Source organism: Bufo bufo, chromosome 2 (assembly GCF_905171765.1).
Source record: "Bufo bufo chromosome 2, aBufBuf1.1, whole genome shotgun sequence".
Classification (NCBI taxonomy): domain Eukaryota; kingdom Metazoa; phylum Chordata; class Amphibia; order Anura; family Bufonidae; genus Bufo; species Bufo bufo.
In genome coordinates, this window is record NC_053390.1 from 590,456,276 (window position 1) to 590,479,327 (window position 23,052).

Here is a 23,052-nt window from a genome sequence, read left to right on the forward strand (position 1 = left end):
AGGACTCTTGTGGCTTGCAGTACAAGGCTGGAGATCACTGGGCAGATGTGGAGAACGGATTCCCTATGCCCGACAATCTACAGCCCTGTACTGGGCAGGCACGAGATTTCAGGGCCAGGAGTGATTACCTCTACACTGCCTAGCCTTGTCTGTCAAAGTCGAGGGGGGAAGGGGCATTGGCACAGAAACTGACTAGAGATTCAGGTGCAAGAGCAATGCCTCTGTTGCACGTAGGGGCTTATTTGCATAAACTACAAAGGCTTATTTCTATGAATTGGTGTCACATATGAACATGGGATCTAGTACATTTCTTTTATCTGACCAGCGTTTATCTGCACAGTTTTTTTTTCCAGGCATGTGGTGACAGATTCCCTTTAAAGTTTGTATTGTGTTTTGTATGTATGCTCCACAGTGGAATTCCATTGCCAGATAAAGATGCATCCACCTTGGGCAGGTTTAACTGAACACTACTTATAGCCTCAATGAAAATTAAAATGTTAAAGCGTTTTGCCATGATGCAGTACCCCAGAATAAGGTACTTGCAAATTGTTCTCATTATGTAATGTTACTTGATATGTAAATGCCATGTAATGCCCCAGCATATCTCTGTATAGTAATCCTGACTGTGCCCCTGTAGGAAGTGAGGTGTTGGAAACATCATTGCCAGCCTTAGTTTCTGCAGAGAGAGACTTTGGCAAGAAGGAGATGTACTACAATCCCTATCCTGGCCTATATCCACACCTATATCTGGGAAGAGTTGCACTGTCAACTGTTTGTGTTTTGTTACCACTGGATGTTGATGTGTCCTCCATGCATCTTGTCACCAGGTCACACGACACATGGGGGACTTATCACCACTGTGGCCAGTCATTGGCTGCAGCAGCCATGTGACCATGTCAAACCAGATGCTTACACGTGGAGACCAGAGAGCGGCAGCAGTTTTGGGGGACCGAAGGAGCCAGAACTCAGCAGCAGGGATAGGTAAATACCCTTTCCTCCAAGGTCCAGCGATGAAGGGGGGCCTGGCAGAAAGGCCCCTTGAAGGTGAACAACTCCTTTAAGGCTATACCTCCCAGCTCCCACATGGGGGGCACATCAATACTGCAGCAGCTATGTGACCCTGTCAAACTGGATATTGGTGATCAGAGAGTGGCAGCAGCAATGGAGGACTGAAGGAACTGGAACCATTCAGCGTGAAGCAGGTTAGTATGCTCCACAGGTTCAGCAACATGTGGGGTCTGACAGACAGGCCTCAGAAGGTGAACAACCCCTTTAAAACTATACCTCCCAGCTCCCACAGGACTAATGCATCATCACAAGCCTTACCTGCTTACAGCAGTTTTCATAGCCAAGGAAAACAATAGCTAAACCCTTGCTAAAAACAGCGGCTTGTTTATATGATGGAGCAAAATCTCTACATATGAGCAAGTCTGTACAATGACAGGTTGATATATGGATAATGGGAAACGTGACTCCGGCTGAGTCTCACAGGAAACACAGAGCTTGGAAAAGATGGGTAATTAATAATAGGAATGACATGATATATGATGAATAGCCAGGGTTAATGTCCAGCACCAGAGGTGGTGCCAGCCATCATCATATACTATATATATCTGTCTATATGTACTGACCTAATAATACATATTTCACCACTAGAAATATAACTCTGCTGGAAATTGCCGCTGGTGCTGATGTTATCTATTGTACAGTTCAATTAATTATTGCCTTAAACTTCACACAGAGAACCCAGGGATTAATCAGTCACAGCAAAAGAAATATGTTTCTTCATTTGTGTTGAGGCTGAAACCTACATTGATGTTTTACTTGTTTAAAGGGACAATCTAGAAGAAATATGTGTATGAGTTAGAATTGCTACAGTGATAACACATACAGCTTACATTACAAAACAGTGCTTTTTTACATATCTGATCTTTAAAACATTTGAGTTTGTACTATGGTTCTAATTTACAGAAAGAAACGTTTAAGCTTGAAAACTACCTTTAAATGTAGCAAGAGTTAAATATCAGTAAAGGGTCTGTCTCCTTTAAATAAGCCTTATCCATATGACATGTTAGGGCATTGGAGTGGAGTCTATATTTGGAACCCCCTCTCAATTTGCCCAATTTTAGAGCCATTGCAAACAGAGGCTCCGAATTTTCTGGACCTGGCTTGTATGTCTACTTTATGGATGTCCAATTCATGTCTATGTGTTTCAGTCTCCGTTACTGGCAATGAGAGTTGATCACAATCTTGGACTGTAGATTGTAAGCCCTCATGGGCAGAGTCCTCTCCCCTTCTGTACCAGCTTGTAACTTGTCTTGTTTATGCTTATTGCAATTGTCTGTATTATGTATGTATACCTCTTATCATATGTACAGCGCCATGGAATGAATAGCGCTTTAATAATAAATAATAATAATAATCAAAGCTGACATAAGCACACACATATACAGTACTGCTACATACACACTGACAAACACAGCACTGCTACATACACAGCTCTCTCTCTCATACACATAAAAACACACATTATTATCTTTAATTTAGAAACAAGTCATATTTCTGTACACTTCCGATCACAGTATTCTTCTTCCTGGTCTGGCCCCTCCAACTCGTAACATCGCCAAAGGTCCTCAAATTGCAGTTAGTTGGAGCTTTCAAATCCATCCCTGTAGATATTGTCTAAATCCCATGAACCGTAAGGACGGGAATTCTGAAACTGTGCATGGTCCTCACCAAACACACAATGATTAGGGTTAGTTATTATTTTTATATTGTTAATTATTATTACCACAGCTCATGGGATGTAGCCATTACCCTGCTGCTATATCCCGTGTCTGCTTAAGAGCCACATGACATGTCACCTGACCTTGTGACATCAGAAGGTCCATATGGCGCATGGGATTTTGAGAAAATTCTTCACTGCAGCTTAGGGACCTTCAGGATGCTCACTGATCTCTCCTGTCTGAACTCATCACACAGATCGGTTCCAGGCATGGGGATGGGGGAAGTGTGCAGAAGGACAAGTCTCTCATTGATCGGGAACAGATTTCTCTTAGCTCTGGATTATTAAGGAAGCAGTCAGGGAGTAGTGTTGAGCGTGAATATTCGAAAAGCGAATTTTTATCGCGAATATCGTCACTTCGAGAATTCGTGCAAATTTTGAATATAGTGCTATATATTCGTAATGACAGTACACATTAGGTCATCATCCCTCCCCTCTTCTAGCTTGTGGGCCAATGAGAAGGCTTTTTCACAGCTTAGCAACATCCCTAGCAACCAATAAAAAAGTTGCCTGCCCCTTACTATACAAGTTGCACGTATTCCAAAAAAAAAATGCACATCATTAATTGCCGAAAATTTGCAAGCGCAAATATATTCGAGCACTCTATCTGCATATAAAGTTATTCTAATGTTCTGCCGTGTCAACCATTTTCTCCAGTCTCAGGAAACTTATACCAGCTTGAAAAATGTAGCATAAGTGACCCACACCAGTATTTTGCGCGCATTACATGAATAATACATTGCCGATTTTCGCAATCAAGAATACAATCTTGAATTCTCGAATATATGACGAATATTCTACAAAATATTCGCGAAATATCGCGAATTCGAATATTGCCCCTATTAGGGATGTCTCGCTAAAAAAGTGTGTCTTATACTCCAAAAATACAGTAATTGTACAAAACATTTTATGGTTGAGATGTCTGGAGTGATTGGACGCAGCATGCCCTTTTATCACTGGCAATGTATCACAGGGTGCTGATCTTTTGCATATATTGGGGATATTGCCTATTTTTTACATTTCTCTCTCACACTTCTTGGTTAAACTTGAAGAACCTATGTCTTTTTTCCACCATATTATGTAACTATTGTCTGCGATGAGGAATAAGGAGGCAATGATAAACCAATACTTTGAAACAGAGTCTTTGAGTCACCTTGTTGCTGAGGCTATGCCTTGTCTTTTCAGTGGGGTTTCCAGAAAGTGCTTCCCTAGCCACCAGTCTCACATTACTGAACATCATAGGACTAATGTTTCTATAGCTTTTTTTTAAGTAACTTTTTTTTTATCGGATTTATATCTTTGCAAATTAATTAGCTATCTGCCATAAATGTCTAATTGGTGTAGGTTTGAATAATGGTGTCTCCCATAGACTAGTATACAGGCACAAGTTCCATCTTACCGGCATCAGATAACAGTTGATGTGCAGCATGGAGTCCACATTGATCTAGCGCTTTACTAAATACTGAAAACCATAATCCAGCAGATAAGAAACTCAACTCCTTTATTTAGAAGCCATTAAAATCCACCAAGCGTATGTGTAAAAAACACAACCGATTACTCGTTTTGAGAGTATATTGTTCTCAGTATTTGGTGAAGTGCTCTCCTATCGACTATAAGGTAAAGCTCATTCATGCATACAATGAGCCACTGTCCGCTAAGAACTAGAGCGTGTTAACGGCATTGTCAGGATTCATGATTTTGTCCAAAGTCTCCACCACCACCAATTAGACTTTTATGATGTATCAAATGGCAAAAATTTTAATTGAGGAAAATTTTGCTATTTACAGGTGAAACTCAAAAAATTAGAATATGGTGCAAAGTTCATTTACTTCAGTAATGCAACTTAAAAGGTGATACTAACATGAGATAGACTCATTACATGCAAAGCGAGATATTTCAAGCCTTTATTTGTTAGAATTTGGATGATTATGGCTTACAGCTTATGAAACCCCAAAGTCACAATTTTGAGGTACCATTTGCTCAGGGAATATGGATTAATTAGCTGACTAGAGTGTCACACTTTGAGCCTAGAATATTGAACCTTTTCACAATATTCTAATTTTAAGTTGTATTAATGCAACTCCTTTTAATTGCATTACTGAAATAAATGAACTTTTGCACAATATTCAAATTTTTCGAGTTTCACCTGTATTATTAGGAAAAAATAACTTCAATAGAGAACCTATTTTGGCTCATACTTAATAAATCAGGGCCCGAACCCATTAGTGAAAGTACTCTCTTGGAGTATCACTAGAGACAAGCACATTTTTGGTAAACTGCTATGAAAGAATTTCATTTTGCTTGCAATATCATCCATATATAAATACATACCCTAAGCTCCGTTGTCTCTTTCACAGAAAAGGCAATAGATGAATGTCGATTTTCCTGAGTTTAATTTACTTTCCCAGTGAAGTTGCATCTGATATATGAAAAGTCATGGGAGTTTCGATTTTTATTCAGCACTTGGCAATTCTGATTCATAAGCTTCGACCATTGCATGTGTACTCGTCGTGCTGAATGTTACTGAATCTGTTCTATTAAAATGAAAAACAGCCCATCAAAGAGATCTCCAACAGCTTATTTCACAGAAAAAATAAGTGGGAAATGTTTTGAGAATTGAAATCTAAGTTGAAGAATGGACCTGGTATCCATTAAAGTGGATTACACCCCAGCTTCCCCGTGTCTGGTGCGCAGCTAATTTAACATGCTTCTGCACTATTATTATAATATAATTCATCCTGACATCTGTTCTTTTCACCGGCTCCACAGCAAGTCACGGGATATATGAGGGATTGCCTCATAGGGCTTGTACTCTATTGGATGCTACACTTTAGGTTTAAAACATGATCTTATGGATCATTTAAATTGCAATATAAGCATTTGCCAAGCTCATCTCTTTTACAATACGTCACACTACATTGCTGCAGCCTTACCACTTTATCCGGCTTTATTTAGCACTCCATTATAATGCCTTGCTTTTTGGGAATTTTAGCATTTGAGCTTTGTACTATAACCATGGAGAAGACTAAGTTTACAGACCCAGACTTACTAAGCCTGTAGATGGAGTGTCTAGACCTGCACCAGATTTCTCACAGCCGGGTTCAGGCTGGATGATAAATGTGGTGCAGGGATAGAAATCTTTCACTGACTCTATACCAACTATTCATTGGCTTGCTTTGTGCTAGACTTTTATGTCAAAATTGGGGAGCAATTTTGGCGCAAAACAGCACTTCTTAGACCCGGCCCCTTTCCACAAAGCCCCACTCTTTCTGCTAAGTCCCACCCTATGATCAGCATGTTGGAAAAATGCAGAAACCCTGTCAATTTGTTCCACTTTTTAGACACAGGGCCAGATTTATCATTAGCTTAAGTCAAAATAATGGAGTGAAAAAGTCTCAAATTTTTGCGCAATCGCTAAAACTGCGCAAAAATGTGCGACTTTTATTGGCTCTGCGCTTTGCCTATGCTCGCCAGTTTTCTGAAAGTGGCCGTGTTTTCTTATGTAAATGAATCTCTAGACAGATTTACTATTGCGACAATTTAAAAAGTCGCAAAAAATTGCGCAATTTCACTCCAGTGAGGACCATGCTTATCTTATGCGACTTTTTAATAGAACATGCGACTTTTTCATAAAGACGTGCGACTTTTGTAAAGCCGCTTACTGAAGGATAAACTGCTACCGTCAAACCACATTTATCACAGTATTAAAGGACCATTAATAAAAGTGACTTTGGACATATGTAAAAGTGGAGTAAGATGTAAGTGTAATGATAAATCTGGCCCACAGTATTTATTTAGCCATTAACACTTAATTGTGTTATACAGTATGTGATAACACATTGAGCCCCTGCAGCCAATCATTGCAATCTTTTTAATCATAAATCACTTCAGTTTGGACTCAAATTACTCAAAGACCCTCCTTTGAATAGACATTTTCCTAAACGCCATCCACTTTAAGGCCTCCCTCACTGGACAGTCCTATGAAATAAAGAAGTTTTGGTAAGTATGTCTGTGCTGGTAGGGAATTAAACCTCACGTATAAAAAAAAGCACCACTCATCTGCTCTCCATTCTGATGACCAAAATGTCTTATACTAAAACTTCACTTTAAAGTATTTTAGCATATGTTTGTGCACCTTTATACACACAACAAAGTGTTCAGATACCATAGAAAAACAAATATGTCCATTGTGACCCATTTAAGTGTTTACTAAGCTTCATACCATATTGAAAGGCAATATACACTCACCTAAAGAATTATTAGGAACACCTGTTCTATTTCTCATTAATGCAATTATCTAGTCAACCAATCACATGGCAGTTGCTTCAATGCATTTAGGGGTGTGGTCCTGGTCAAGACAATCTCCTGAACTCCAAACTGAATGTCAGAATTGGAAAGAAAGGTGATTTAAGCAATTTTGAGCGTGGCATGGTTGTTGGTGCCAGACGGGCCGGTTTGAGTATTTCACAATCTGCTCAGTTACTGGGATTTTCACGCACAACCATTTCTAGGGTTTACAAAGAATGGTGTGAAAAGGGAAAAACATCCAGTATGCGGCAGTCCTGTGGGCAAAAATGCCTTGTGGATGCTAGAGGTCAGAGGAGAATGGGCCGACTGATTCAAGCTGATAGAAGAGCAACGTTGACTGAAATAATCACTCGTTACAACCGAGGTATGCAGCAAAGCATTTGTGAAGCCACAACACGCACAACCTTGAGGCGGATGGGCTACAACAGCAGAAGACCCCACCGGGTACCACTCATCTCCACTACAAATAGGAAAAAGAGGCTACAATTTGTACGAGCTAACCAAAATTGGACTGTTGAAGACTGGAAAAATGTTGCCTGGTCTGATGAGTCTCGATTTCTGTTGAGACATTCAAATGGTAGAGTCCGAATTTGGCGTAAACAGAATGAGAACATGTATCCATCATGCCTTGTTACCACTGTGCAGGCTGGTGGTGGTGGTGTAATGGTGTGGGGGATGTTTTCTGGGCACACTTTAGGCCCCTTAGTGCCAATTGGGCATCGTTTAAATGCCACGGGCTACCTGAGCATTGTTTCTGACCATGTCTATCCCTTCATGACCACCATGTACCCATCCTCTGATGGCTACTTCCAGCAGGATAATGCACCATGTCACAAAGCTCGAATCATTTCAAATTGGTTTCTTGAACATGACAATGAGTTCACTGTACTAAAATGGCCCCCACAGTCACCAGATCTCAACCCAATAGAGCATCTTTGGGATGTGGTGGAACGGGAGCTTCGTGCCCTGGATGTGCATCCCTCAAATCTCCATCAACTGCAAGATGCTATCCTATCAATATGGGCCAACATTTCTAAAGAATGCTATCAGCACCTTGTTGAATCAATGCCACGTAGAATTAAGGCAGTTCTGAAGGCAAAAGGGGGTCCAACACCGTATTAGTATGGTGTTCCTAATAATTCTTTAGGTGAGTGTATGTTGGGAAACAAATAAAAGGTATCATAATGAAAAAGCAGGATCCATCAGGTAGCAGAGCTTAGATCATTAGCCATACCACGGAAAGAGGAACTCATACATTTACTATGGGAACATTACACTCTGTTGTAGTATTGGAGTAGTATTGGTGTCACATACATCTGGTAAAATAGTGAGATGATACAACGTTCTAGCCTTCTTAGATGGGACAAGAGAATTCAAGTGACCTCTGTGGAGGAATCACAGGCAGCTTATCCCACAGCTGGGCGGGTGTATATTTTTTAAAATTTTTATTAATTTGCATGCCATGCAAATTATAAAACCTGTCCTATTCTTGTTCATTTTGAAATTTGCATTTGCCGGTTACAAAACTAATATGGTCATGTGCAGGAGACCTAACCGTGTTGTCCCAATGTAAAAGTTTATCCAATAAAAATTTATCATTAAAGGGGTTCTCCGGGCTTTTAATATTGATGACCTATCCTGAGGATAGGTCATCAATATCAGATCGGCGGTGGTCCGACACCCGGCACCCCTGCCAATCAACTGTATGAAGAGACTTCCTGCTTGCCATATACATAGCAGCAGCGAGCATGAAGAGGCACAGGAGACAGCCCGCAAGCACGGCACGTGCCTTCTCTTCATACAGATGATCGGCGGGGTGCCGGGTGTCGGACCCATGACAATCTGATATTGATGACCTCTATCCTGAGGATAGGTCATGAATATTAAAAGCCTGGAAAACCCCTTTAACTAAGCAGTAAAGAGTTCTCACTCCCACCAGTTCACCATTCACAGTCTTTCTTTCTTGTCTGTTGTCCCTACCAATGTCATCCTGAAGTTCTGCCAGTGGCAGGACAAACATGCACATTTTACCCACACGGTGCTGTTCTACATGCATCACTGCTGTTATCTTCTTCTTGTGCAGGTAGATGGCATCTGTGTTGCAGGTAGAGCCGAGCATGCACAAAGCACTATCCAGTGAAACCACCAATGAGGATTTTAGCCACATAAATGATACCATACATATTCAACTCTTTTGAGGCTGGTGGCAGGAGCACATCACACACAGGGGAATGTAGTTTGTAGCTTTTACTAGAGTGCTTCACACCGCAGGACAAATGTTAAAAATAGCCAGAAGTGCCGAAGGAGGTAGGAGACTGAGAGGTTATTCGATGCACAGAAAATGTGCATATACCATTCATTTATGATTACTGCCATCTTTCTGTCAAATCAAAAACTGGTAATAACCCATGTCCCATTCACCTAAACATGATTGTATGATTGCATCTAATATGATCTCCCTTTAAATGATATGAGAGACAGCAAAACCCTAAAAACTGATTATGTATTGAATTTGACATTAAAATCTTATGCTCACAAAGGAATATTCTTAGTACTGGTTTAGTTAGTAGTTTAATCGCTCTAATGGAAACCATTGCTCTAACATTATAAATAAAAAGATAAGAAGCACTTTCACATGCTTCAACAGTTTTATCTTCAGGGGCTACACATCAATCCACAAGGGAATTCCTGATTTATACTGATTTTCTTAGGACACATGCCTGCTTTAAATCATCATTCTTGTTTTTAGCAACGGCCTGGTTTGATATAATACAGGTCTAAGCTGACAGAATTCCAAAGCTGAGCAATGGAAGCACAAAAACCTGCATGTGTAGTAAAAACAGCAACTGTAGCTCAGGAATCACAATAGAGTTGGCCATGGAAGCCTGAATGCACTACTAGTCTCAATTCAGACGCATTACTATAAAGTAAGTGCAAATACATATTTGAGACATTGGGGGTCCTTTATTTTAAGACCAATGTTTTAGACGCTGGTCTTAATACCCCTTTGTGCTGGCTGCAGCTAAGTTATGTAGAGGCGCCGGCATATCTACCACCTGTCTAAATCTGCGCCAGCTCCCTTGCTGGCATAGATTTAGACCATTTTCTATGCCTAAAACAGCTGTAGAAAATTATAAATGAAACAAGCCTGTTAGCCCACCCCCTTTCCGCCCATGCCCCCTTTTTTAGACCTGCCGTGAGCAGGGAAAACGCTCAGATTGCGGTGCAAATAACCTTTGTGCTGAAATATGCACCAGATATACACCAAAAATCGGTGTATATCTGATAATAAATTACCCCCTTTGTCTGTGACATTTTAAAATTGGATCCAAGGGATGTGATAAAATAACAATATGAGTATTACATGGAAAAACCCTGCCACTCTAGTGTCCTGCCCCAGTTCAATTACCGGTCAAATGTATCAATGCTATCACTTACAGGACTGCAACAGCATTAGGTACCTTATGTGAATACTAGTGACTTTACAATATACAAAACAGCCACAACAAGATCATAGTTAAACAAATATGAACACTATTTGAGACAGGCAAATACCAACAGGATACCCTGCCAATATCTGCTAGTACTGCTGTGGAACATTAATATTTTCCGCATTGACAATCAATAGGGGGAACGTGACTATATTTTATGTTGTGACAAGTGAAAGTATACATAGGGCCAGATTTATCATTAGCTCAAGTCAGAATAATGGAGTGAAAAAGTCGCAAAAAAATGCGCAAACGCTAAAACTGCGCACAAATTTGCGACTTTTTACTGCTCTGCACTATGCTCGCCAGTTTTCTGAAAGTGGGCGTGTTTACTTATGTAAATGAATCTCTAGACAGATTTACTATTGGGACTATTTAAAAAGTCGCAAAAAAATGCGCAATTTCACTCCAGTGAGGACCATGCTTATCTTATGAGACTTTTTAATAGAACATGCGACTTTTTCGTAAAACGTGCAAAAGTAATTAAATGGTATAATATTGTTGATAAAAAGACGGCCAATTACCCCAAAATATTAACATTAAAAACTACAGCTTAATTTAAAAAATTGTTGTGTAAAAGTAGAAAAACATCAACTATATAAACTTAGAATCACCATAATCAAAGTAAAGTTAATGTCTTATGTACAGTGGCATTTATTTATTTTATAACCTTTCCCCAAAAAATAACTGTATGCACCCCAAAGTGGTGCCACTGAAAGCCCTCATACAAGCCCTCAGGGGACTCAGGGGAAAAATAAAAAACATTGATTTAGGAAGGCAGAAATGAAAAAATAACTAAATTACTGTCAAAAATGTCTACAGCGCCAAGGCGTCAAAGTTTAGGCTGTTATGCCCATGGAAACAGCAAATATGTGGGGTTATTTTAACCACATTGTGCACCACAATGTTACAGTATGTCAAGGTTCTGCCTGTCCTCACACGCTTTTACATACAGTTATGTCACTGGACTGGCAGTTGGAACCTCATGGCTTCATAGGTCATACAAGTATGAAGGAGGAGAAAAGTACCTCATTTTGGGGCACTACTGCATATTTGCATAGGTCTGAAAAAAGTGTGCAGATACAATACCATTTAAAAAGTTCTAGGCATTCATTTAGGGGTATAATGTTGTAGAATGTTTCATTTTGTTATATGATTTTTATTTTCAAAGTCCAGTTTTAACTAGGCAAATGGCAAGATCATAAGTAATAGGGAGGGAAGAATTTTAAATGACATGTTCGGCAAAAGAGCTCTCTCTCCAAGCTTGCCATCTAGGTTGGGTTTTCTTAGTAGCTCATGTTGTGAGTATTGGTCTATGAGTGCAATCACTTCAGAGATAGCTCGCGTGTAGGCTTGGTTCCGTTTAGCTATGAGTTCCTGGGTAGCAGTCAAAGCATGGGTCCAGATAGATCTGCAGCGAGGGGGATTAGTAGAAATGCCTATCCCTAAAATCACAATGTGTGGCTGGAGAGAGAAAGGCGCTCATAGGGTGAATAAGTAAGGATGTGCTCCTTAAAAGAGGATGTAGTCTGCTCACCTGGGCACAACACTAGTGAGAGCAGAACGAAGGAGAAGTGCTTGTCGGTGCAGCTGGAACTATCAGAAACCCTTGGGGCAGGAGCCAAACCGCCGGTGGAGTGATGTATGACAATGGAAATTGACAAGAATGGAATTGTCGAGCTGATCGTTGATAGTGAGAGGCGCCTCTCGCTATTTACGATCACCTCGACGATTCCAGTCTTGACAATTTCCAGTGTTATCGCTAAAATCACTAAAGAAGGTGAGAGAAGAGGAGCACTAATAATTTTTATACCATTTTTTTTATTTACTCATGCCATTATAAGATTTAAAAATGTAGGGGTCATTTACTAAATGATCTACGCCAGTTTTTTTCTCTGTTTCATACCTGCATATTAGACCTCAACATGGTTTTTTCATTTATTTGGAGCAATTTGGATCTTAAAAGTTCTATAAAGATGATTTTATGCTAATAATTAAAAGGGTATTCCATCACAAGAAAAAAAAAGTTTTGAACATGCTTTACTGTATATCCACAGTGAACATGCTTTACTGTATACCCACCTTACTGATCCCCTGCCACTTCAGTTCTGATGGTGCCAGGTCACGACTGCACCCCACTTCCTGTGAGCCTTCACATGACAGGAAATGACACTGCTGCTCAGCCAATCACTAGCTACAGCCATGACCCTCCTCAGCCATCTTTCACACAATAATGTGTAAGTGTCCCTCTTTGGCCACCCAAAAGGTTGGGTGGTTTGAGTACAAGATAGGTTTACAGCTACTGCACTGGTTCAGTTGGCTGATGTGGGTGTTACCAGTATCACCAGGTATGACCAAACTAAGCCCCCATTATTACCACTATAAATGGCCAGTTGGTGCCAATACACACAGAAAACAGGGGCTTTGTAATTGTATACCAAATTAAACAACAGAGAAAATAAAATTTGCACAATCATTTACACACAGATCTGTCGCTGAGTGTATATCAACAATTGCTTTCAATGAAAGTACAATTTTTTTTACAATTATGTTTGAAATAACGTTTTAAGATGCAAATATAAGAAAGATTTAATAGAGATATCACTAAGTCTTAATTCACACCACACAATTTTCCATGTGAGCCTGATTACAGTGGAAAAGTATAGGTCTGTGGCTATGTACAAACTCTGCAGTAAGACTTTTTTGTGCACAAAAATCAAAAACGTATCAAGCAATTTTGATTGAAGGGGTTCTCCACTTTGGAAATCCTTTTTGTTTCACAATAGCAGATCACAAAGTATCCCTCTGCCCCCTGTGATCTGTGGGGAAACCCTGCAGTAAGTGTTCAGCTTCCCTGCCGTGCATTCACAGGGGAAATTACACACTACAGGATGCCCTTTCAATGCAAAAGGTTGACTGTGTAATGGAGGACTGGACAAGTCCTCCAGAGTGCTCTCCACTAATGAGAAGAAGATCCAAAACAGAGAATCCCCCTCTATTACCTAAAAGGTATTATGAAAACAAGTTTTGCTAAAATGGACAACTGCTAACCTGTTTCTTTGAAAGGGAGTCTGTCAGTGCTAGATTGCAAACTTGGAGAACTGTTGAAACAGGCTTTGGTAGCAGCATGACTGACAATGAGCGATGGCTTTAGCGCCCATCCAGCATTCTGCTACAGCCATGAAAGAAAAGGTTGTGGAGCAAAGGGCACTCCGGTGTTAGGGAAGACCCAGAAGACACCTGCAGCAGAGGCACACACACATACACAAAATTATTTCCAGGTCTCCTGTCTAGTGCTGTCAGCTATCTTGTAGGGAAAAATACTGCTCAGAGACTCCCTTTAAATTCTATAAAAGGGTTTATCTCCCCTGAGATAACCCATTTAGAAAAGGAGCCGTGACGGCTTCTAACTCCCACAACAAACAGCCAATTCTGAATGGGGATGTGACAGATGACTGGCTATCCATGTAATGCAGAATAAGAGCTGCTCGTTCTCAAAGAGGTGACCCCTAAATAGAATCCTCTCTATGATATCCATACGCCCTAATAGATCTTATGGACAGAAATTGCCCTGATGGGCTGTATGGGTCAACCTCTTTAATTAGGCTACTTTCACATCTGTGTTGTGCTGTCCGGTTTTGAGATCTGGCACTGGGTCATAAAACCGCAAGACAACACTTCAGTTTTGTCCCCATTTATTGTCAATAGGGACAAAACTGAACAAACCGGAACGGAGTGCACCAGAATGCATTCCATTCTGGTTTGTTGCATTCCCATGCTGGACACAAAACCACTGCAAGCAGGACACGGATCCAGCGCCCATTCACTTACAATGGTTTTAGTGCTAGATCCGGCGTGTAAATTTTCGATATAATTCAACCAGATCCGTTCCGAACGGATGTAGCTGGTTGTATTATAATAACGGAAGCATTTCACAGTGGTTTTGAGATCCCATGCTGGTTCTCAAAACCAGATAGCAAAGGCGCAGATGTGAAAGTAGCCTTAGGCTAGTTTCACACTTGCGGCAGAGAAATCCGGCAGCCAGTTCCGTCTCCGGAACTGCCTGCCGGATCCAGCAAAACGCATGCAAACTGATTGCATTTGAAGACTGATCAGGATACTGTACTGTCTTAAAAATGCATTGCAGGAACGGATCCGTCTGTCCGTTTGTCATACGGACAAACTGATCCGTTTCAATTTTTTTTCACATTAATACCGGTCTGTGCATGCGCAGATCGGAAGGACGGATCTGGCATTCCGGTATTTTGAATGCCGGATTCGGCACTAATACATTCCTATGGAAAAAAATGCCGGATCCAGCATTCAGGCAAGTCTTCCGTTTTTTGGGCCGGAGATAAGGGCTCTTTCACACTTGCGGCAGGATGGATCCGACATGCTGTTCACCATCCGTCGGATCCGTCCTGCCGCAAGTGTGAAAGAGCCCTAAAACAGTAGCATGCTGCAGTTTTATCTTTTGCCTGATCAGTCAAAAAGACTGAACTGAAGACATCCTGATGCATCCTGAATGGATTGCTCTCCATTCAGAATGCATGGAGATAAAACTGATCAGTTATTTTCCGGTATAGAGCCCCTAGGACGAAACTCTATGGCGGAAGCAAAAACGCAAGTGTGAAAGTACCCTAAGGAAATAAGGCATTCCTACAGCTGTTTGCTGTTGTACTATAACTGTAAAGTTTAAACAGCTCCAGTTTGTAAATGCCCGATGTGGCCTCCTACCCTTCATCCAAATATATATTGTTACAGATTATGTATTATTTCAGACACCAAAACTTTACAAACTTCTGCAATGAAAGGAGCAATGCAAGAGCATCCCACTAGGTGGCAGGATTTCACTATGCCCATATGTGTGTGTTAAGATGCCAGGGAAAAAGTCATTATCCTTTCCTGAGTAATTTTCACTTTAGAAAAACAAAGCTGACTTTTGTAGTTTTGTGCTCGGGCTATGCATAGATCTAAATACTAGGCAAAGGGTAAATTGTTTTTTTTAAATAGTAGACTGTATCATAATCTGTTTGAATATTGTAATGGTGCATTTTTTAGGATATATATATATATATATTTATATATATTTCAGTGCCTAGCGACATGCCTAGCGACATACTCAACCAGCTACGGTATAAATGCATCATTTTTTATTTTACATTTTGTGCAAATCTATTATATTGCCTATATGCTTCTATATAGGATAATAATGGGCATGATCTAGATACTTGTGTATTAATCTATGCAAAGGAGTGTGGTTAGGATTTGGTTGCAGCTTGATGTATTATCCAGCAATTGTGGTCCACATAAAATGTGAATCCGGTTTGAAGCAGGGCTTGTATGCCATTAAACGGACATTAGTCATGTTCTCAGTGTAAACATTACCACATTTGTTAGTTCTTGCAGTGCCCCTGGGCTGTGTATATAGCTGAAATATATTTAGAGGCAGCTCTACATCCATGATGTCTGCACAAAGTTATTACAAGTCATCAAGTATGTTATACATGACATGTAAGCCATCATATTCTGAGTCTGACGTGAAGAATTCCCAGTGATCACTGATGATCAAAGACTTTCTGGCAGCTGACTTAAGACTTTGATGAAAGTTAAAGTTCTCTTTACAAAACCAAGCCATATATCTGATGAGTTTTATGAGATTTTAACCAAATAAGCCAGTGGAAGTAAGCATAAGTATGCAACATTCATATACAAGCATGAACATAAAGTAACATTGACATAGGACACACTGATGGTAAGAGTCTGCCTACCTTGCAAACATGAAGAGGCTCCTGGTACCCTGTGCCACCTTGCAGTCTGAAGCCCCAGGGTGCTCCCCCACTCATGGTTACACAGATATAATCCCCAGTGCCCATCTTGACTTGTCGTTAAGATTAAATTCCTTTCTTGATGGTGACAGAAACTTTTTCGAATGTGAACCTGAGGGCTGGGAGCAGACCAGCTGAGTATGTACAGCACCACTCACTGACTTATTGCACATTGAAATGTGGTTATGGAGGAGGATGTAATACATTCAGAGACCTCCAAGGATCAGCCCACTGCACCGTCATAGGAATATGTCCATCCCCCAGATCCTGGGAAAACATTAGTGTTCTTTTTCATAATATTAGCATTCGACGACTTACTGTAACCTGCTTCAGTCAGCACAGGAAACTGTGCAATAAACAACATTCAGCAATTGCAACCTAAGTATAAATGTATATGATTTACAAAATAGAAGTAGCAGTTATATATAAAATGCAGGATTAATATGATAGGAAGGTTAACCAGACCTGTGTATATTGCCCTCCCCATGCATGATGCTGAAACTATAAAACATCCTGTATCAAAGGAGTCCCCAAACTAAAATTTCAGTGACTGGTATGTATGGACGTGTATTTCTACATATGTGCAGCCCCATGCAGTGAACCTGAGGAGCCTTAGGCCTCTTCTTGCACACAATGTTTTTTTTCCTTTCCGTTCCGTTTTTTGCGTTCCATATACAGACCATATACAGAACCATATATTTCAATGGATCCGCAAAAAAAACGATAGGTACTCCGTATGCTTTCCGTTTCCGTATTTCCGTTCAAAGATAGAACATGTCCTATTATTGTCCGCATAACGGACAAGGATAGTACTGTTCTATCAGGGGCCAGCTGTTCCATTCTGCAAAAAACGGAATGCACACAGACGTCTTCCGTATTTTTGGCGGATCCGTTTTTTGCGGACCGCAAAATACTGAAAAAGCCATTCGGTTGTGTGCAAGAGGCCTCAGGCAGAGAGTTCCATAGTCTCACTGCTCTTACCGTAAAGAATCCTCTTCTATGTTTGTGTAAAAACCTTCTTTCCTCCAGACGCAGAGGATGTCCCCTCGTCACAGTTACAGTCCTGGGAATAAATAGATGATGGGAGAGATCTCTGTACTGCCCCCTGATGCATTTATACATAGTTATTAGCAGTGGCGTACATAGAGAAGTAAGGGCCCCATCAGTGGCGTACATAGAGAAGTAAGGGCCCCATAGCAAGGATCAAACCAAGTACCCCACACAGGACAGAAGGGTTTCTGCCTAAACCCTTTTTATTGACCCTTTGGCCATTTTTTCCACTGCCTCGTTTGCTAAAAGTTGTTTCTTTAAAGGGTAGAGTCCTGACCAAGTTTTCACCTCCAGTATAAGAGGAGATGATCCCAACTGGGCCCCCTCTTGCCCTGGGCCCCATAGCAGTCGCATGGTCTGCCGCTATGGTAGTTACGCCCCTGGTTATTAGATCTCACCTCAGTCGCCTTTTTTCTAAAGTGAATAAGCCTAAGTTTGATAATCTTTCTGGGTACTGTAGTCCACTCCAGTTATTACTCTACTCCATTTTAATTATTACTTTAGTTGCCCTCCTTTGCACCCTCTCCAGTATTGCTATGTCTGCCTTGTTCACAAGAGCCCAGAACTGCACACAATACTGAATGTGTGGTTTGGCTAATGATTTGTAAAGTGGCAGGACTATGTTCTCATCACGTGCATCTATGCCCCTTTTGATGCAACCCATTATCTGATTGACCTTGGCAGCAGCTGCCTGACACTGGTTTCTACAGTTTAGTTTGCTGTCCACTAAAATTCCTAAGTCCTTTTCCATGTCAGTGTTACACAGTGTTTTACCATTTAGTATGGACAGGTGACTTGCATTATTCCTTCCCATGGGCATAACCTTAGATTTGTCAGTGTTAAACCTCATCTGTCACTTCTCTGCCCAAGCCTCCAATCTAGCCAGACCCATCTGTAGCAATATACTGTCCTCTTCCATGTTAATTACTTTACACAGTTTAGTGTCATCTGCAAAAATTGATATTTTACTGTGCAAGCCTTCTACAAGATCATCAATAAATATATTGAAGAGAATAGGGCCCGATACTGACCCCTCTGGTACCCCCACTAGTGACAGTGACCCAATCTGAGAGTGTACCGTTAATAACCACCCTCTGTTTTCTATCACTGAACTTGAACACTCTGTGTCAACATAGAGTCCTTAAATATTAGAAATAAGGGCCTACCTATGACATTACTTAATTCTCTTAGGATACGGAGGTGTATGCCATCTGGTCCTAGCGATTTGTCTATTTTATATTTTTTAAGACGCAGCTGTACCTCTTTCTGGGTCAGACAGGCCCCTTTTAATGGGAAATTTACTTTTACATTCTGAACTTCATCTGACAGTTTACTTTCCTCAGTAAATACAGCGGAGAAAAAAATATTTAATAGCCTTGCTTTCTCCTCATCGCTCTCTGCAACTCCGTTCAAATGCGATTAAAATGGAAAATAGTGGAATTGCTATAACGGGAAGCCAAACTCTTTAAAGGCATTGCGTTTTAGGCTACTTTCATACTTGCGTTCAGAGCAGATTAGTCTGGTGTCTGTACAGACGGATCCGCTCCTATAATGCAAACGCTTGCATCCGTTCAGAACGGATCCGTTTGCATAACAGTTTTTTTCAGATCTGATTTTTCACTTCCTGAAAACTCTGATCCGACAGTATATTCTAACACAGAGGCATTCCCATGGTGATGGGGACGCTTCAAGTTAGAATATACTAAAGAACTGTGTACATGATTGCCCCCTGCTGCCTGGCAGGTGCTGCCAGGCAGCAGGAGGCAGACCCCCCCCTCCCTCCCCTGTATTTAACTCATTGGTGGCCAGTGCGGCCCCCCCTCCCTCCCCTGTATTTAACTCATTGGTGGCCAGTGCGGCCGCCCCCCCTCCCCCCCCCTGTTTTTAACTCATTGGTGGCCAGTGCGGCCGCCCCCCCCCCTGTTTTTAACTCATTGGTGGCCAGTGCGGCCGGCCCCCCCTCCCTCCCCCCCCTGTTTTTAATTCATCTGTGGCCAGTGTGGCCGGCCACCCCTCCCTCCCCCCCTGTTTTTAACTCATTGGTGGCCAGTGTGACCGTCCTCCCTCCCCCGCTAATTAAAATGACCGATCCCCCATCATTGGTGGCAGCGGAGAGTTCCGATCGGAGTCCCAGTTTAATCACTGGGACTCCGATCGGTAACCATGGCAACCAGGACGCTACTGCAGTCCTGGTTGCCATGGTTACTTAGCAATTTTAGAAGCATTATACTTACCTGCGATGTCTGTGACCGGCCGGGCGCTTCTCCTACTGGTAAGTGAAAGGTCTGTGCTATAAGCAATGCGCCGCACAGACCTTTCACTTACCAGTAGGAGGAGCGCCGGGCCAGTCACAGACATCGCAGGTAAGTATAATGCTTCTAAAATTGCTAAGTAACCATGGCAGCCAGGAATGCAGTAGCGTCCTGGTTGCCATGGTTACCGATCGGAGTCCCAGCGATTAAACTGGGACTCCGATCGGAACTCTCCGCTGCCATCAATGATGGGGGGATCGGTCTGGCCACCAATGAGTTAAAAACAGGGGGGGGAGGGGGGGCCGGCCGCACTGGCCACCAATGAGTTAAAAACAGGGGGGGAGGGGGGGTCTGCCCCCTGCTATTCTAACTTGAAACGTCCCCATCACCATGGGAACGCCTCTGTGTTAGAATATACTGTCGGATCTGAGTTTCACGATCTAACTCAAATCCGATGGTATATTCTAATATAGAGGCGCTCCCATGGTGATGGGGACGCTTCAAGTTAAAATATACCATCGGATTGGAGAAAACTCCGATCTGATGGTATATTAATAGAGACTCCTGACTTTACATTGAAAGTCAATGGGGGACGGATCCGTTTGCAATTGCACCATATTGTGTCAACGTCAAACGGATCCGTCCCCATTGACTTGCATTGTAAGTCTGGACGGATCCGTTTGGCTCCGCACGGCCAGGCGGACACGAAAACGCTGCAAGCTGCGTTCGGGTGTCCGCCTGCTGAGCGGAACGGAGGCCAAACGGTGCCAAACTGATGCATTCTGAGCGGATCCGCATCCACTCAGAATACATTGGGGCAGTATGGATCCGTTTGGGGCCGCTTGTGAGAGCCTTCAAACGGAGCTCACAAGCGGAACCCCCGAACGCAAGTGTGAAAGTAGCCTAAATCTGTCCTAATAGAGTTGAATAGAAAAAATAGAAAAAGAAAAAAACGGAAACCAGCATTCCGTCACGGTTCCATTATTTTGGACGGAAACAAAAGTCCTGTCTGCAGGACTTTTTTTATGTCCAAAATAACGGAAACCAGATGCAATTCTGGTGATGCAAATAAAATGTAGATATTTTTTTTCAAAGGTTTTTATTTATTTTTAATAGTAAAACAACAAAAAAGAAAATTTGGTATCGCTGTAATCGTATTGAGCAGCAGAATAAGGACATCATGTCATTTTTAGAGCACAGTGAATGCCATAATATCAAAAGCCAAAAAACCTTGTTGGAATTGTGTGTTTTTTTTTCCCCCTTTTTTCAATACAAGTCATGGTAAATTGAATGGTGCCATTGAAACACTAATTATCCTGCAAACAATAAGCTCTCATATGGGTACATAAATGGAAAATGAAAAAGTTATGGCTATTGCAATGCGGGGAGAAAAAAACTAAAATGCAAGCACAAAAATGGGCCCAGTACTTAAGAGGTTAAGTAATTTTATGGTGCAAAAGTAATAACAGATATAAAATACAAAAAAAATACAAAAAAAATTATTTCAGCTAATTCCATGTCCAATTTATGCTGCTTTCCTCCTGATCCTTGGGTGTTCCCAAACAGAAGTTTTTGATGACATATGGGAAACTGCCATAGGCCTCCTGCACACGACCGTTGTGTGCACCCGTGGCCGTTGTCCCGTTTAACATGTTTTTCTGCGGTCCCATTGACTTTCAATGGGTCCGTGGAAAAATCGGAAAATGCACGGTTTGGCAGCCGCATCCGAGATCCGTGTTTCCTGGCTGTGAAAAAAATATGACCTGTCCTATTTTTTTCACGGCCAACGGTTCACGGACCCATTCAAGTCAATGCGTTCGTGAAAAATCACGGATGTACACAAGATTATCATCCGCGTCCGTGATCCGTGTCCGTGATCCGTTTTTTCCTATCATTTCAATGGCAAACTTGACTTAGATTTTATATATTTTTTTTCATGTCCGTGGATCCTTCAAAAATCACGGAAGACCCACGGAAGAAAAAATGGGCACGGATCACAGTACAACGGAACCACGTTTTGCGGGACGTTAAAAAATACTGTCGTGTGCAGGAGGCCATACTCTGGAGAAACTGTATAACAGTTTGTGTGATTTTTTCTGATCAAGGCCTCGTCCACATTTCCATGTCAGTTTGACGTACGTGAAAAACACTCTTCATATTGGATCCGTGATGGGTCAATTTTTTATTTTTTTTGTTACATCCATTTTTTAAGGACGAACCACAAATCTCACAGGTTTGATTTTAGGCCAGAATAATGGATTGTGCATAAACACCAGGCCAGGTGTCTCATCAGATGCAATTTTCTACTGCTTTTAACAACCAGAACTTGGCTTTTCTTGTTTGGCATGCAGGTGATGCTATGTCTAGTGGTAGTATGTGTTCTGCATCGGTTGGGCAAATTCTGATTGCCTGGCTACTTTCTTGACGCTTTGGAGAACGGCGCTTTCGGGATTAGAATGAAACGCATAGATGTAGGAGGATGTAGGTTCATCCAATTGTCGCTCAGAGGGAAACCAAAGGCTATTTTCATGCGCTGCATGGTGACCTCTTCCAACATCCAGACAATTTTTTGCCATCCTGCTGACTCTAACCTATTCTAATACATGATTGCAGTGTTACATTTCAGTAGAGGAGTGGCACCTTGTGACTCTCATGTAAGTTTTCTTTATGAGAATGTGATGTATGATCTATTCTAGATTACATTGCTATGGTGTTATGTTTCTGCTCGACTGTTTGAAACCTGTTTTGAAGTATAATTTTTGTATTTAGTTTGTGCTCGGATCGGCTCATGCTGAGAGGGTACCCTACCTAAGCCTATACTCCACCCCCCCAACCTAGAAGCAGCAAAGTTATGCCGGAACTGCTTATCGAAGGGTAGCCTAAAGGGGGCTACCCCAATGATGAGACCTGAAAGAAGGGAGGGCTCCTGGGTGGGTTGAAATCGTTCGAACCGACAAGTGGGGGGAGGAGGGCCAGGTTTAAATAGTGAACGCCCCGCCTCCCCTCACACAAATGCGGCACTCTTAATTGCCTACCACTTGTGCTCGGATCGGCTCATGCTGAGAGGGTACCCTACCTAAGCCTATACTCCACCCCCCCAACCTAGAAGCAGCAGAGTTATGCCGGAACTGCTTATCGAAGGGTAGCCTAAAGGGGCCAAAAGAATCATGCATAGGAGTTTGAAAACTTGATAACAGAAACTACAGACCAAAACTCGAAAGCCAATGATATTTCGTTTTATGCATGGAACACGCGGAACTCCGACGACCCAACCGTTTGATGATATGTACTGGCACCTTATGCATGGACGCCGCCGCTGCCGCGCCCATGCGGAAGGAATG

General features: G+C 41.7%; 1 protein-coding gene across 2 annotated transcripts in view; it reads right to left on the minus strand.

Annotated features, from left to right (window-relative positions):
• SYNPO2 (synaptopodin 2) overlaps nt 1–16,565 on the minus strand; it is a 324,643-nt gene extending 308,078 nt beyond the window's left edge. The window contains exon 1 of one of the 2 annotated variants that reach the window (XM_040418272.1): nt 16,353–16,565. In XM_040418272.1, the coding sequence (XP_040274206.1) occupies nt 16,353–16,457 (105 nt within the window). In that variant the 5' untranslated portion in view covers nt 16,458–16,565. The remainder of the gene's footprint in view (nt 1–16,352) is intronic. The other variant, XM_040418274.1, reaches the window with a different exon arrangement.
• Between the last annotated feature and the right edge of the window lie 6,487 nt (nt 16,566–23,052).